At 41.5% G+C, this 15,953-nt stretch overlaps 1 protein-coding gene across 1 annotated transcript in view; it reads right to left on the bottom strand.

Annotated features, from left to right (window-relative positions):
• The window catches only part of STT3B (STT3 oligosaccharyltransferase complex catalytic subunit B), a 48,691-nt gene extending 35,135 nt beyond the window's left edge, over window positions 1–13,556 (bottom strand). The window contains exon 1 of the mRNA XM_054160937.1: window positions 13,046–13,556. Within this exon, the coding sequence (XP_054016912.1) occupies window positions 13,046–13,326 (281 nt within the window). The 5' untranslated portion in view covers window positions 13,327–13,556. The remainder of the gene's footprint in view (window positions 1–13,045) is intronic.
• Window positions 13,557–15,953: the final 2,397 nt, after the last annotated feature.

Here is a 15,953-nt window from a genome sequence, read left to right as displayed (position 1 = left end):
GTGAGAAATGTGATACTAGAAATCAGAAGGCTGAATACAGTTGCTTCACAAGAAGTGACTGGGAATAAAGGATGGCTAGCTAGCTCACAGACAACTTTCTTCATAGTCTTCTGCTATAGAACAAAGCAATCTGTAACACAAACAACCTAAGAGTGGACACTTAGTAAACTGATTTCAAACATATTATCTGTACCTAGAAAAGAGTACTTTTAATTATATTTTAACTCTTTGAGAGTGTGTAGCACAGTCATCATCTCTGCTACCCCATAAAATCACTTACATATTAAAATGCAATGGCAACTATGGAAGTACCAACTACACCAAAAGAGTAAACCCAACTTCACAATCACTTCACATCATGTGAAATTTAAGGAATCTCTCTGGACACAATGTGGCCTGAGAGACCATTTCTACCCTGTAAAACTGTAAAAAGTACACAGGACCCTTAGAATGACGCTAGATCCTAGACATCCCATGTAGTATTTAAGCAATGACAATCTTACTTCTGGCAGAACAGTTAAAACAGCACCACAGAAGAGCTTTAACAGTAACTACTGTGTTCATCCTGCAATAAACAACAGCCTAGCCTGCTGCTTGAACTTCTGCATATGTGAGAAAGAGTAGAACTAGACAGAATTGGATATGAAACTACTCTGAATAGATTATGTCAACATCTTTCTTGTTAGTTCACAGAAATTAAAACAATGTATTGTGGTGGTTGAACGTCAGCAGTTTAAGTCAGTTTAGCAAGTTAAAATAGGGTTTTATCCAATATTCCTTAAACATTTGCTCTTTAGTACGTCTTAATACACTTGCCATTCTTCTTACTAAAACCAGCTGTCAGTTACCTGACTATGCTTTCCTTCAACTGTCCTTTCTGTATGTTTATTTCATTTAAGAAGCCAGACCTCTCATAGTGTACCTGTTCAGTTCCATCTATTGCAATATTGACTTGACTTTTTACTATGACTATTGAAAAAAAAAATTTGAGTGGATAACACAAAGCATCATCAGAACAGAATCAGTCCATCTAACTTGAACAATTTCTGTCCAGTGATGGAGGCCAGCTTAAAGATCTAATTTTATCTAACTTATTGTCTGCTCAAGTTCTGCTTAACCATTCAGTAACCTGGCATAAATATTGTATTCATCAGCCATTTAGAATGGATTAGGAAATCTTCTGCTGTGGATATGTACATATATCTATACAGCTCTCTGCAGAACAAACTAACAATTCACCTATGGTTCGCAGAAACCTGGAGATAGATGTAATTATGCTCTAATCCAAAAAAGCTTAAAAGAAAAAAACCAGTATGAATATAGCCCAAAGGGCAAAAGGAGGAAAAAAAAAAATTACACAAATTTAACTGTGGCAGTCGTCCTTCAACTGACCTTTGAAGCGTGGAAGCACTCCTAATCTACTTTTCTGCCCAAATTAGACAAATTAGCTTGAATCACAGTGAAAAAGCAAGCCCTTTTAAAGATGATCTGAAGTATTTCACCTGATTTTTCTCTCAAGCTGATTTGGAGTACTCACATGACCTATTAATACAGTCCAACAGAAGGGATGGTGGCTTCCAGCTGTTAGCACAGAAACTGCATATTCTCACACTGGAGGAAGTTGATGTGGCAATAGAATGTCATCAATAAAATAAAGACCTGGAATTTAAATGACAAGAGAAAGTGGTCTTTGTCCTCCCCTAAAACACACAGACTGGAAGTCCAGCTTTCTATGTGTATTTGCATTCCTGATCTGCTTTCAATGTCTCATTTATTCTGAAATAACTATGGCAAGTAGAATTGAAAAATCAGTTATCCACTCCATTAATTGTATACCTTTTAAAATTTAGTCTTATTTGAAGCAGTATGAAAAGAATAAAAGGCAAGTTTTCACTGATTTTCATTGAACCTGCTTATTGTAGTTAACGGTTACCAGTGTTTTTTTAAAGACTATGCACAAGAAACACAAAATTGAAATAACAAAACATATTTGCTTTTTATTAGGTATCCTCATAGAAACACTACAGATTAAGTGCTTAGCATTTAAGGCAATAGTTATAATTAATCCCTGGCATGTACAACATGAAATTAAAGTTACATGTTTAATGAAATTTCTAGTATTACTTAATCTTACTATATCATAGTTATCAAACTATTTCACTGTACTTCTCTGACACTTTAATAAAATCCAATTCATGTTTAGAAGTAACCTTAAAGTGGGTTAAAAAAAAAATCAACAAAAATACTACAAAAAGCAGAGGTGGAACACTGTTAAGATGAGCTTTCGACCTGTGATGTCTTTCTGCCACAAATGGAAGTATTCATAGACTACCTACCCTTGCTTTGTTTATCATATGCTCAGGAGCAGGTCCTTTCCAAAAGGCATCACCTCCCTGACCAGCTGGCTACATTAGTATAGTTTGGTAGCTATAGCCATCCTATTCTATATTAATGATCAGCAAAAATAAAATCAGTTTAATTTTTAATGCCATTTTATTAAGTTACAAGTACTGACTTAAGGTACTGTGCTTTCCCCTTCTCCCTCATTGTCACATGAAACAGGGTAAAATGAACATCTGATTGTCCACAAAAAGGAATGTAGAAAGGAGGATACTAAACCAAGAGGGTTAGTTGTAGTTCAGGTGGGGCTGATGGAGAGCTGTTGGGAAGGACCTAGCAGAAGTTCTCAAGGGATAGTCCTTAGGTCACATAATCCAAAATAGCTCTCCTTGCTTTCTAGACAAACTAAATTGGCCTGTTCCAGGACCTTTCATGCTTCAATCCTCACCAGACTGTATGCCCCCTCAACTCTCTCTCCCACAAAATGTGAATTTAAATTAGAAAACTAGAGTTAGCCTTGCTGATTTAACAAAAGCAATTAAGCTCTAGATTCCCAACATTCCATAGCCATTTAAGCAATGGCAATCTTATTTCTGGCAGACTTTTAAAGTCACAATGCAGTAGAAGACCCCAGCAGAAACTACTGATAATAGTTTTCTTTGATGATATACCCACAAATACCTGTGGGTCATAGAACTTGAGTATACTTGTGATTGGATCAGGCTACAAGACAGTAACAGTGCCACCAGAAAAGGGGATTTTCCCTTTCCTTGAATCAAGCTCCAGATCCTGACACCTGTGCTTATCAGAGTTCAGTGAACTGCCTTAACTTGTCAACACAGCAGAAAACTATCCCAGGAAATGTCCAACAGATGACAGGAAATTCAGGGGAAGAACCAATCTACTTCATTAGATGCAAATCAGGTAAACTTTATACTGATGAAGACAGCCTTAGCAGCAACTTGTCTTGTTTATATTCAGTCAGGATTACTTAAAACACTGAACTGCCATCTTATCAGTAACAGAAGCTTCCTAGACTTTTCCTGAAGGAACCTTTGCAATCATCTTCCATGTGTTTTCCAACATACAAATGATATCCATGGGTACTGCAGCCACAGCATATTAGATACTGAGATAGAAGACAACACTGTTTAACTTTCAAGGTAAAAGTAACATTCAGTTAACAAACTAACATTTAAAGCCGTTCTGTGGCCTTTTCTTCCTGAAGCAAAAGCAAGAATGTTGTGGTGAAGCTAGAGTATGATGAAAGAATAAAGGACCCTGAAGCTGACTTACTAAAGAAAACACTAGAAAATAAAACTCAATGATGAAAGAATTACAAGTATGACAGATTTGACACAAAGCATACAATCCAGTCTTCTCCCAAGCAAAAGCTTTATTGTGACAGGGTGGGGCAAGCGTTGGTAAAGTAGTGGTGGATTACAAAATTAAAGTACTAAAAATTCCTTGCTTCCTGAACAAGCTTAGCTCTGGGAGAAAAATTACATTTGTCATCACAGCTGACCTGAGACATCACAAATTAAGATACTGTTGCAAATGTTTAAGGTAAGTCTCTCCAGTGTCAAAATCCATTTTCTATTTGGCAAATGAAAGACTAGAACTGTAACAGAGTAAAATGAATTGTGAGACACATGCACAGTTTTTCAAATATTACTTCAGACATTTGACATTAAATAAATCATTCTAGTCACCTGCATAAAACAGTCAAAACAGGCATTACACAATGACATTCTTGGAAAACTCAAACACTGCATTAGCTTTCATGACTTGTTCTACAGTAAACTAAGCCAGAGACACCTGTTTACTTCTGTTGTTAACATTAATTATAGCAATGCCAAAGCTCCAATTTTGTTTTGCTGGCTTCCTAAATTAGAAGAATTGCACCTTCAAGGCATTTTATCTATTGCCAGAGAAAGAATTAAAGCCTTTTTCAAGATCCACACTCCAAGCAATAGTTATGAAATTCTGAGTTATTTGACTGAACTTCCAAATGCTGCTAAGGACCCATTTAGAACAGGAAGGATGCACATACAACGTATGCAATAAACTATAGAGGGATAAAAAAAATGAAAAGGGGAAAAAAAGTGCTGGATAAATGAAAACAAAAAATTCAGGACAATTAGGCTTGATTTTTTAATATTTTGCTTCTGCATTAGGAACATGCATTGCTGTATTTTTAAATCCTCTGGCCCAATTATTCTGTTCAATATGAGGTCTTCCTACACCCCCAAACAGGTACTTTCTATACTTGTATTTCCTTATAATTATTCATCTATTGGGAAGATTGTAATAAAAATAAATAAAATTCCACCCCTTGTATTTAAAGAAGCTGGCTACCATTTGTAGCATAGCAGTTGCAAAAAAATAATGCAGAGACTGAAAAAAATAATGCAAAGAACTCAAAAATGTAGGCTGCCCAGCCACATGTGCTAGAGCATTTTAAAATTAGATAATGAAATGCTGTTTTTCCATTCTGCAAAACCCAGCTAATACTCACAAACAGGATGGTGCCCATGCATAGAGTGAGCCACTCAAAAGAAATGTAAATAATGTGTAAAACAGTCTAGGAGTTAATAGCATTCTCATTAAGAACACCACCAAAAATCAATAATCAGACCAAACTCGCATCCTCAGTTGCAATGTAGTTTCCCAATGGATTTTAGTGAGGGAAACTTTGGAAAGATGCTGGATTGTCAGCTGAGCAGAATTCCAATGTGCACTTTAGCTAACAAAGTAACATAACCCATATAAATCAGCTGCTGTAGAAAATTATATGATATGCATTGCCAACACCCAGAAGTAATTATCATTATAGTTTGCATACCCCATTCTTATGTACTAGATGGGCTCTTTAAAAAGTAGCCTATGATACTGGACTTGAATCTGCCATAGCAGAGAGACAATATAAATACTGTTTCCTGCTCTTAGAAGCATTCATGTACAAATATACAATTATTCCTTATTTAAAACAAGGGACATTATATTGCCTCACTTAATAGCAAGAACTTCTGAAGTATGGGAAGCATTTAGATCTCTGTATGCCAAAGGAGCTTTCACTCTAGGAAAGCAGTAGCAAGTTGAGAAATACAGAGGCTGATCTGTTTTGTTTGCATCTATGTCCTTAAATTAATTTCCCCAGTTGCTTCAACTTACATAAGGTGTAGTGTAAGGTATTAGGGTCAATTTCATGGTACCTCTCAAGCTAAGACTATCAGCTACCCACTTTAAAAATACCTCAGACTGATTCCCAGCAACAGCTCAGCTATAGAGCTAGAGGGCTGGAAATTAAGTCTGTCCATTGGACATACTACAAAATTTACCACATACACAGAGCACAAACCACTGTAGCAATATTTGTCCTAATACTTGTCCCAAGTTCACTTTGTTCTCCAAGGAAGTGGTAAGACTGACGGTTAAAAATGAAAAAAACATCTGCACGTGGCCTGCTACAGGGTGCATGCTCCACATGCTTCAAAAGCAGAAGCTTTAATGGCTCTGCTAAGTAAAAAGAAGCCCTTAGGATTAGCCCTGAATGTCAGTACAAATGTACCTCAGAGGGCTTGTAAGAATGAAATTTTCAAAAATTAAGGGAGGAAATGCTGCAGCATGTGCACAGACAGACATTAAATGAGAAACTACCTCATTTAATCAGAAGAGATCCTCACAAAATAGCAAAGACACCTCCCTAACCCACCTCCAAATCAATTAAAAACTATTAGTATTAGTATCTATAGAACTCTGAATTTTCTTTTACTTCACTGCTCAAAATTTCACTTCTCCCCTTCCCCCAGCAACTCAGCCTGAGACAAATTTAAGAACATTAGTGTTAGGATTACAGGCTGCCAAAACCAGAGACTATTGTAGAGAGAATTATGATACAAAGCAAACGGCAACCTTTATAAGCCACCTTAACCCTATGTAATCAAATCAAATTTCTGTTTAAAAACCAGAACCCATTAAGCTGCTCAAATAACAGGCTATCTGCCAAGAAAAGTCCATTCAATGATTTTCATCATAGCACCTGCTCTAGCTAGTGAAGTGTTTGTGAGTATTTGTTGAAGTGTGTTAAAAAAAATAATTAACAATCATGGCACTAAAAGCTAAACTTGCAGGTTCAGTTTGACCCAGACTACATTAAAAACTCCGATACATTTTCCTTTTCAAGTTTCATTCTGCTGTCCTCAAATCAATGAGAGGGTCAAGCTGTTGCAAGCACTCTGTCTCACCTATACTTTCTAAAAGACTACTGTAGGGATAGTTTCTGCACTCAACTGCACTTTGTGTTTTACAAACACTGCCTCTCTTACCCACTCATGCATGACCCCATTACTGCACCCATATGAAGTCTCATGAGGTTTCCCCTCCAATTAGAAGTTGTGCAAGCGAGGCCATAAAGATGGTTATTTTATGAGGCCGCATGGTTAACCGCTTTTCAGCTACATCAGTCTAACTGACCAAATCCAGTCTGAGGTCTCCCTAGTCACAAACTATCATCTCTGCTATGCCCTTCAACTCTGTCCAATCTTCTTTTCCTAGATTGTTCTTGTGTTACATTTCTAATATTTGCCTATTTTTGCAATTTCTTAAGCAGTAGTTCAGAAGTTAGCCACAGATCTTCTTGACCACTAACACTATCAACCTTCTGGAAAAGGTTGCTTAGCCTCAAAACACAGCCCTCCAAGTATCCAGAAAGCAAATGGCTGTTCAAGTGTCTGGACACATGGGACTCACTATCTTACTATCTAGAAAGCCCTAAAAGCCAGAGACTGACCTATGTTAACAGTTTCTCAACTTCTGTCATATTACAATAGAAGTGATGAAAAAAACTGTATCTGATCTAGACTTCCTCATCTGAAAAGGGTGAAGGGGGAAGATATATGGCAGGCTATTTGCCAAGAACAAAAAAATCTTTAAACTTGTCTGTCATGAACACACAGGCCCCACTAAGGAGACTATGCTGGAATATTTTTCCTGCTCTAACAAAAGAGCAGAAATGAGTTTGAGCCACCTAGCTACCTGAAATCCTGCTAAAAGTATTAGGATTACTAAACAACTTTCATTATTCAAATGTAATATGACTGTATTTTACATTTAGAAAAAAGTTTCAGAACACTTAATCTAACTGCTCATTAACAGTAAGTACACTATCTTTTAAAATGAATTCTCATAAAAGAGTACTCCTCATTTCATAGACTCAAAAAGCTTGTAAATGAAGATAGCATTGAAGTTTTTAATATGAATTCCGTGACATTTGCAGTGTCTCAAAATGAATCCAGAGTGATTACATTCAAACTGTAATGGGATCAAATAATTTCCCAAGGTCTGGAAGTTGTCAAAGATTATAAACAGATCCATATTCATGTATTTGGACGCGGTGATCTTGAAGGTCTCTTCCAACCTGGTTTATTCTATGTATTCTATTCTATGTATTCTATTCTATTTACCTTTAACAAGATGAAAGTGACAGTGGCTGTCACTCCTCAGGAAGAACTATGCAATCTGCAGTCCATTTGCCCAGCACTAGTAGGTAAGCAAAGGGCCAGATGAATTATCTGGGTGGGCCACATCTGACCATAGCCTACAGATCAAGCATTGTTAGTGGAGATTATTAACACTACCAGTGTCATCCTCTTTACATGAAGTTTTTCTCCCTATAAATATCAGCTTAAGGTACTCTAATTCACTGCTACATACCCCTTCTTCTGTCATTCCTGTTGCTACAATCTCTTAACAAGCTCTGGGTTCATGTGTATGTCTGCCTCCACCTTACCACTCAGTCCCAGTTCACCCTCTAAAATTGGCTGCTAGTTACATTCCCTCTCAGCATTTATATTCTTCCTCAAATATAAGTAACTAAACTGCAGTATAAAAACCGGATAGTGGGCTGGCTCAGGGAACTTAAGTGTTAACAGTATTTTGACAGTTTACATCACTGAATCAGTTCACCGTGACTGCTTTAGAGCAAGCACAAAGGAAAAAAACAGGACTGCACAGTCAGTGACAGAAAACTCCTACTCCAAAAGGCAAGCATGGGATCAACTAACTACACTACAAACCCACAACCTTATTCTCTATCAATGAAATAAATAGATTTCCACAACATCCAATATTCGATCAGTTCCATACACCACTTTTAATGTTAACTTCATTCACACTTCGTATTTTAATGAAGCTTTCATATCATATTTATAGGTACTAATTTATGTTTTTATTCATGAAAAAAAAAAGGTCTGTAACAGATCAAGAATTCGTCTAGCAAACATCATTTGATCCTAAGGAAAACGTGTCTTTTCGGCTGTGTCCAAGATAAAACTCTAACTTCCTTTAACCTCTCTGCCTCTGATGAAATGCAAGCACCACCACCAACCTTCTGTTATATTTTCACCAGTTCATCCCCATCCACCAAAGTCAATTAATGGTAGATGACAGAATCTGTAAGAAGAAAGTGGATTGCTATCAAGATACATAAACCATACTTCCCACTGGCACAATTATGCTACTTCAGTAAAGTATGATGAACAATGGTCACCCTGATGACACTTAAAAAGCAGGTGGTTTTTAACAATCAATGATGTCAATTTAGAAGAGGCAAAGATGTATAGGAGGCTGTGGTAGCAGTGCTCAGTACCAGGAACTGGCAGTACAGTAAGAGACAACATTCTTGGCAAATGTAACCAACAAAGATCCCGCTGCTGCTCCCTCTCTGTACCCATTTGCACATGCAGGATGGTCTAATGCTCAGACACACGAGCTTCTGCATACCATCTTAAATCAGCTTTTACTCCTTTCACTCTAACTGGTATCAATCTGGTGTTTAACAAACTGTTAAAATTCTCAGAGAAAGACAAAAGCTAGATCTAATGTCATGAGATATGATTAATGAATTGGATACAGCTCTCACATGTGTGACAATGGCAAGAACTGTGCAAACAGAATGAATAGTACTATTTTAATAGCACTCCCTGAACTACTGATGTATCAAAACTTGCTACCATTTTAGTTAGTAGCAGTAACAAGACACAACAGTCTTCCTAGATGCATCTGCCTCATACATATACATATAGATTGTTATGCATATATATATATGTATATACACACACACACGATATGAGCAGCTAAATGAAACAGCTTATGGGCGTGCTGGAGTTGTGCTTTAGGTAAACCAGTTCATATAAAGTAGTCCCTGTCCAAGTACTCCACAGTTCTGGTTGTCTTGGTGAAGCAGCCATGCTAAAACGTGAGGCACCATCTGACAAAGAAAGATCTCTTGACAACCGAGTTAAACACACTGTTGCACTTTCAGAAAAAGCCTTCACTATGCACTTATGTGTCCATACCACAAAAAACAAATGCTCTTGGTCCACCCAACTGCCAAACCAGCCAAGAGATGAACCAGATTTCAGACATGACACCAACCCATCTCAATGTACCATCACTGCCCACGTTTCAAGCTCTTGGTCTGATAATGAAATCTTAAAGTTAAATGCACAGCTTCACATTAATGCTGACTGACTTAATGTATCAGCTCATCTGATCTAGGAACTGCCAAAAAGCACACACATTTTCCAGTTTCTGGACCAGCTCAAGTATGGCAAGTTATCTATACAAAACAGGTATTCATCATGGAGGAAAAAAACCCCAACAACTAAACAACAGTAACCTTAGAAATTATGAACAGGTTACAAGTTTGTACATGACAGTATGACAACCTCAAAATACTACCTCGTCTTTTCCTCATGAAGGTATTGTATTTCAACAAAGATCAAAAGCAAAAGCTCTCCTCTTTTCTACTGCCTTGGCCTATTGTACTATGTTTGGGTCATTTTTGAAGAAAGCAACCTGAATAAGTTTCATCCTGAATCAAAACCTAACTACTGTCAAAAATGCAGCTTGAAAGGGCTGTTATCAAAAAGTATCTGATTAAATGAGTATTTAGAAAACCCAAAGCAAATCCCCTTTTCCTCCCACCCCAGATCTCCTGTATTTCTTACATCCATACCAGAAAACTGTATTCCTAAGCCAAAGAGAAAGCTTTCTGCACTTTTGCAACATTATTTTTCCATTAAAACGAATAACTGATTTGCATCATGTTCCTCATTCAATCAAATATACACCAGCATCCTCTCTTGATCACAAAATAAATACTAGGGAATAGGTGACTTAACACATTGCAAGATAGTCTATGCAAGCTTGTCAGAAAAAAAGACAAAGGAATGGAGAAAACTATGGACCTGTTCCACCAGCAAAAACTGTGGTCACTGTCCTGAAAAAAAAAAAAAAATTAAAAAATCCAGTTTACTTGGCCAAGATGCTAAAGAAGTAGTTAAAGAAGCCCCACAGACAAACAACACCCCCCCCCAAAAAAACCACCACCCCAAAACCCAAACCCCACTGCATCTAATCTCTTTTCATAAGCTCTTTTCTCACATTAGATTCAGACTTGTAAGACCCTTACAATAGTGAAAAAAACATTCCTACCTAGCTACTCCTAAATACTCCAAGTGTTTAGGAGCCATATAATTTTTTACTCTTTCCATCAATATTGCCACTGCAGTAGAAAAAGGCCATTGTTTTTCTTAGTTTATACCATTTTAGGTTCTCTTTTCTACTAATTAACCTAAGTGCATTTGCCTCTACCATTCTGGCATGCAGCAACATGACACTGGCATGATTCTTGACACTTCACCTGCTTCTCACAGACCTGCATTAAAATCAATGAGTTTTGTCAACCTCCTCTGTTCTCTAACTAGCAAAGGTACACACAGCAGCATAAACAGCAATGCCTTCTGTTTGTATGCTCAGGAAGATGACTCTGGATCACACATTGCTTAAAACAGAAGTTTGTCTTTACTGCCATATCATGATTATGAACTCAACTCCCATACAACCTTTTTTAATGTCCTTCAAAGCTTAATAATAAGTTATGCAATGCAACACGGTAAAATTACCATTTATGCAATAAAGATAAGTCTTGATTATAAAAATCAAATAAAGTTGTACAAAAATGTATTATGCATGCTTAAAAACAGTTTCTTACATGATGGAAAGTCTTTTTGCTTTAATTTAGATTACAAGAGCCTGAGAACTGCTTCATAAGATATAATCCCAGGTTCATAGTCTCATTGCAAATGTGTTTAACTATGCTCCCCCACTGTTAACTTTATTAATTGAAAGTCTGCATTCTGTCCATTCATTTGTGTTTACAGAAGACGACTTAAATAATAGGCAATTACTTGATATTTTGAGATATTGGGCTTTCACATCACAAAGTGTGTATTCCTTCAGACAGGATTTATAAACAAAGCAATTCCTTGTTCTCCAGTATTCTGAGCCGTGGTTTGTGAATGGATACACTGAGGAGGGGGCAAACGAGGGGGACAAGAGGAAAACAACCGGAAAAGAGGAAGTTGTGCTTTTGCAGCTATCAAAGTGGAGTGCATGCTCTGCAGCTAAGTACAATTTTAGTAACGACTTTAGGTTAAGAGTATCTACCGTGCATTTCAAAACGAAGCATCTCCTTCCTTCATGCGATTAACAATAAGACCCAAGACATAAAATATTACATTAAAAATCAGGTAATCCACTATTCTAAACTAATTTGTTGCGTACCCTACTTAAAGTTCTAAAAACACAGATTTCCAGGATGAAGTGGCCACTAATATAAAAATTCACTGTCACGTTTTTAGCATTAAAAATCCGCCCTGTGAGTCCCGTCATCTTTCCCTTTGCTTTGCTTCAAGGAACGCGTGCAGCATTCCTTGATCTTACACATAAAATGGTTTCGGTACCCTCCAAGAGAGAAAAGAACAGGCAGCTTCCACAGGAAGAAAAGTGATCTTTAGAAAAATCAAAATGTGTAGCAAACAGCACAAGTCCTTCGGCTCAGAAACGGTGCTTCGAAACACCTGGCAGTAAATCAATGTCACTTATTTCACTGTAATCCCTCAAGTCACTTTTATGAAGATTACTTCCTGCATTGCATTCCTCACCCTCCTCGACCGACCACGGCTCGAAAAAAGTCCACTCCGAGAAGCCGCACCGCACATCTGGAGACCAAAGCCGAGATAGGAGGACCAGGACACTGGTCACGTTTGGGGCAACTGTTTCGCCAAATCTCCCGAGTCCTGCCTGGCACCCTGCTTCCCCGCCAGCACCACAACTTTCCCCTTGTCGGCGAGGCGAAAGGTCCTGCCGCAACTCCACCGCGTCCAGCCCGCAGACTCCGCCGGCTCCGCGAGAACAGCCGCCTCCCAGTTCCCGAGGTCTCTGCCACCGCCTCCACTACCATGTTTCCTCCCGCTCTGCGGGGACACCTTAGTGCCCTGCCCCGCGAAGGTCCCTCAAGCTCGCCCTCGCGCACTGCGACCCCTCGGGCTCCCTCCGACCTGCCACAACGTGTCCCGTCTGCACCGCCCCCCTCCTCTCTCTTCCAGGGCGTTCGCGGCTCTCGGCTCCCTCCGCCCGGTGGCCAGGAGTACAAGCAGGACGCAAGTTCGCGAAGTGGGGGAGCGGAGAGCTGGCGGCGGGGGCCTTCCGCCGTCCCCACGGCGGGGAAAACCTGCGGGGCGCTTTCCCCTTCCGCCCCCACCGCTGGGTCTCACGGCGCGGCGCTCGCTTGAGGCGCATCCCATGAGGGGGCGGCTTTCCCGCCTCTCTGTCCCGTTCAGCAGCGGCGAGGACTTACCAGGGGTCGAACTCATGGATGATGCTTTCGAAGCGGATGACGGCGAAGAGCCGGGAGCTGAAGCCGGCCAGCCAGGCCAGGAAAAGGATGGTGAAGGAGAGCAGCGACTGCCAGCCCGCTGGCTGCGACAGGCCCCCCGACAGGCCGCCTCCGCCCGCCGGGGGGCCGCCAGCAGCCGCCGGCGCCGCGCTACCGCCACCTGCCCCGGTGCGGCTGTTGAGCAGCGCCACAGAGTTGGCGGCGGGTTTGTGCTTGTTGTCGGGGGCCGAATGCTCCGCCATGTTGTACCCGGGGCTCCCTCACAGCCTCTCCGCCTGGCGCGTGCGGGAAGGAGGCGGAGGAGGGGTGGGGGAGGGAGCGGGAGGAAAGGCAGGGGGAGGGAGGCTCGGCAGGGGAGGGGCGGAGCCCGCCCGCTCCCTGAGCGGTCCTCGCTGACTCCCCACTGCCACTGCCGCCGCCGCCTCCTCGCTCAGCTGGGCTCAGCCTCCCGCCGCCGCCGTCACCATCCCAATGCGAAGCGGAGCGGAGGGGGCGGGGCACGAGTCCGGGGCGGGGCGAGTGATGGAAGGGGGTGGAGCCGAGAAGCCGAGTGCCGCGCGCGCGCAGGCTGAGAGCAGAGCTAGGGAGTCAGAGGCGCGCAGCTGTCGCCATGGGGCTGCGACTAACCTGCCGCTCGCGCTCAGGGTCCCAGGCAGGAAGGGGCAGACGGGTACAGAGTGGTGGGTCGTGTCCGCTAAAGCGAGCGGTTTGACATTGCCGCCCTCCAGTGCGGGAGGAGCTACCGGGGAATGGGCGAGGCTCTGAGGTGAAGACGAGGATGGCGGGGCGGGAGTGACCAATCCCCACGGTAGCCCTTGTAACCGGAACTGTGTGACGGCCTGTCACAGAGCGACAGGTATTTAAAAAGGGTGGGGCGAACTCAGGCAGCCAATCGGAGCAATCGGGGTGAAGGCGTGGCAGTGCGTCGGAGAGGTTGTAGTCGCTGTAGGCCATTGGGGGGCAGCGAGTTACAAAAAGGGGACGGCAGTGACTGGCAGCCTTTTGCTCTAATTGGAGCGAGGCTTGCGAGTCACGTGGATGCCCTCAGGCGCGCAGATCACCCCTGGCAATCCTTGGCGCCATGCAAGCGCGCTGTAGTGCGTGTGGGCTGGTGGAGCTCCCGGCGTGCTCTGCGCGAGCCTCGCGGCGTGGGCGGGGCGGGTGGAGCTTGCCGGGAGTCGTAGTCTGCGGAGTGGGGGGCGTGTGGGAGATTCTGCGTGAGGGAGAGGCTGTGCTCGAATTCCTTAGCGGCTCTACCGCCCTTGTGGAGCCAGTGGTGCTGCTTGTGGCTGGATGTGTGTGTGCAGCAGTAGCCGCGCGTTGCTGTCCCCGGGGGGTCTTGCGGGCTCACCGCTCCCCTGAAGGGGTACTCGGCTGGCGTTAAGCACTGGTCGCCTGATTCTCAGCTCTGGACCCTGCCTTTGCTTGTCTTTCATGGTATGAGCTGACTTTTCGGTGCTGAGCCATCCTTAACCCGTATGTTTCAAGTGTTTAATGATGCCGATGGAACTCGTGCTGGCTGCGGTAAACCCTGAATAATGTAGGAGTGGCTGGAAGCAAGGCTTGGCCGAGGTCGGGCAGAGCTTGTTGCCCTCGCCCCGGTGGAGTCACTTGCAGGCTGGCTGGGCATACCTGCCTCTGCTCGACCAGCAAACGGAAACCTGGGCACTTTTTAGAAAGTGACTTCTCTTTTAGGAGTTTCCTTATTGAAATACTGGAAATACCTCAAATGTGAAACTTTGAGTTACAAGATGTTTTGCTGTCATGCTTTTTCAGTGGTTGCACTTTACCTTTGTTTTACTTTGAGATGGTAGGAGATAACCTGCTTTTGGAACAACTATGATACTAAGCACTGGCAAAAAAGCCCACAACAGAACAACCAAACCAACAAACAAAAGCACAATCAAGAAACAGAAAAAAAAACCCACAAAAACAACATGGTTGTTTGCCCTGTTTTTACACCAACGGCTCATTTTGTAACTTTTTTGCGGGGCTGTGTTTTTTAAATTAAATAGCTTGGGTTTGGTTGTCTGAGCGCTAAGCACTCCCTTTCATACACAAGTATGACTCTTCAGAGGTCATGAAGATTTGAAGTTCAATTTCATTAACTGATTAGGACTTCAGGGTTTCTTAGCTGACTAGTATTGTTTTAATTAGTCCATGCAATTGTGTCTATATTTTGCTTAACAGAGGAAGAAAACAGTATGCTGTTTTGTAAACAAACTCTTCCTGTTAAAGCTGTGTTTTTAGCGGAAAGCTTAGTTTAACAGTTTGTAGATAATGTAATTATTTTTCTCAGTTCCTGCATTAGATAACAGTTGTTCACTGGGTCTGAAAGCAAAGTTAGTGTATTGTAAGCTTTATTGTGTATTTTCAACTGAGCACTTTGATAGACTGGTGTTCCTAAAGGACTCTTTCTTGCGTTCTCTTAGAACAAGGCTCAGGAAAAGTTCTGGAAAATGTTGAGGTTGGTTTTTGCTGAATCTGGCTTTTAAAAAGTTCTGGGGGTTGTTGGAAACGGTTTGCTGGCTTTAATACTGTGCTCTTTCGTATTGTTTAAATAGTTTATCTTGGACACGTTATTTGTCTAAATTAGATGTTTGCCCTTTTCTAGTGTTGCCATTGAGGCTTTTTTAATGAGCTGACTAACTGGCACTTTAAGTGAACCACTTTTAAATTATTTTTTTTTCCCAATTGTTTCATGAACAAAGAGCAAATCTGACTAGAAATTTGCAACTGTTAAGTGTTTCCTAAAAGTCACGGATTGAATTTTTTTGCAACCATCTCAGTCCCGGTCTGCATTCCCTGAAATGCCAGTGTGGTATTTCCATTCTCGCTGCTGAGATTCTGTCTTTTGGTAACAATAGTT

This window comes from Dryobates pubescens, chromosome 4, assembly GCF_014839835.1.
Source record: "Dryobates pubescens isolate bDryPub1 chromosome 4, bDryPub1.pri, whole genome shotgun sequence".
Taxonomy (NCBI): Eukaryota; Metazoa; Chordata; class Aves; order Piciformes; family Picidae; genus Dryobates; species Dryobates pubescens.
This window is presented reverse-complemented; position numbering and strand designations above follow the sequence as displayed.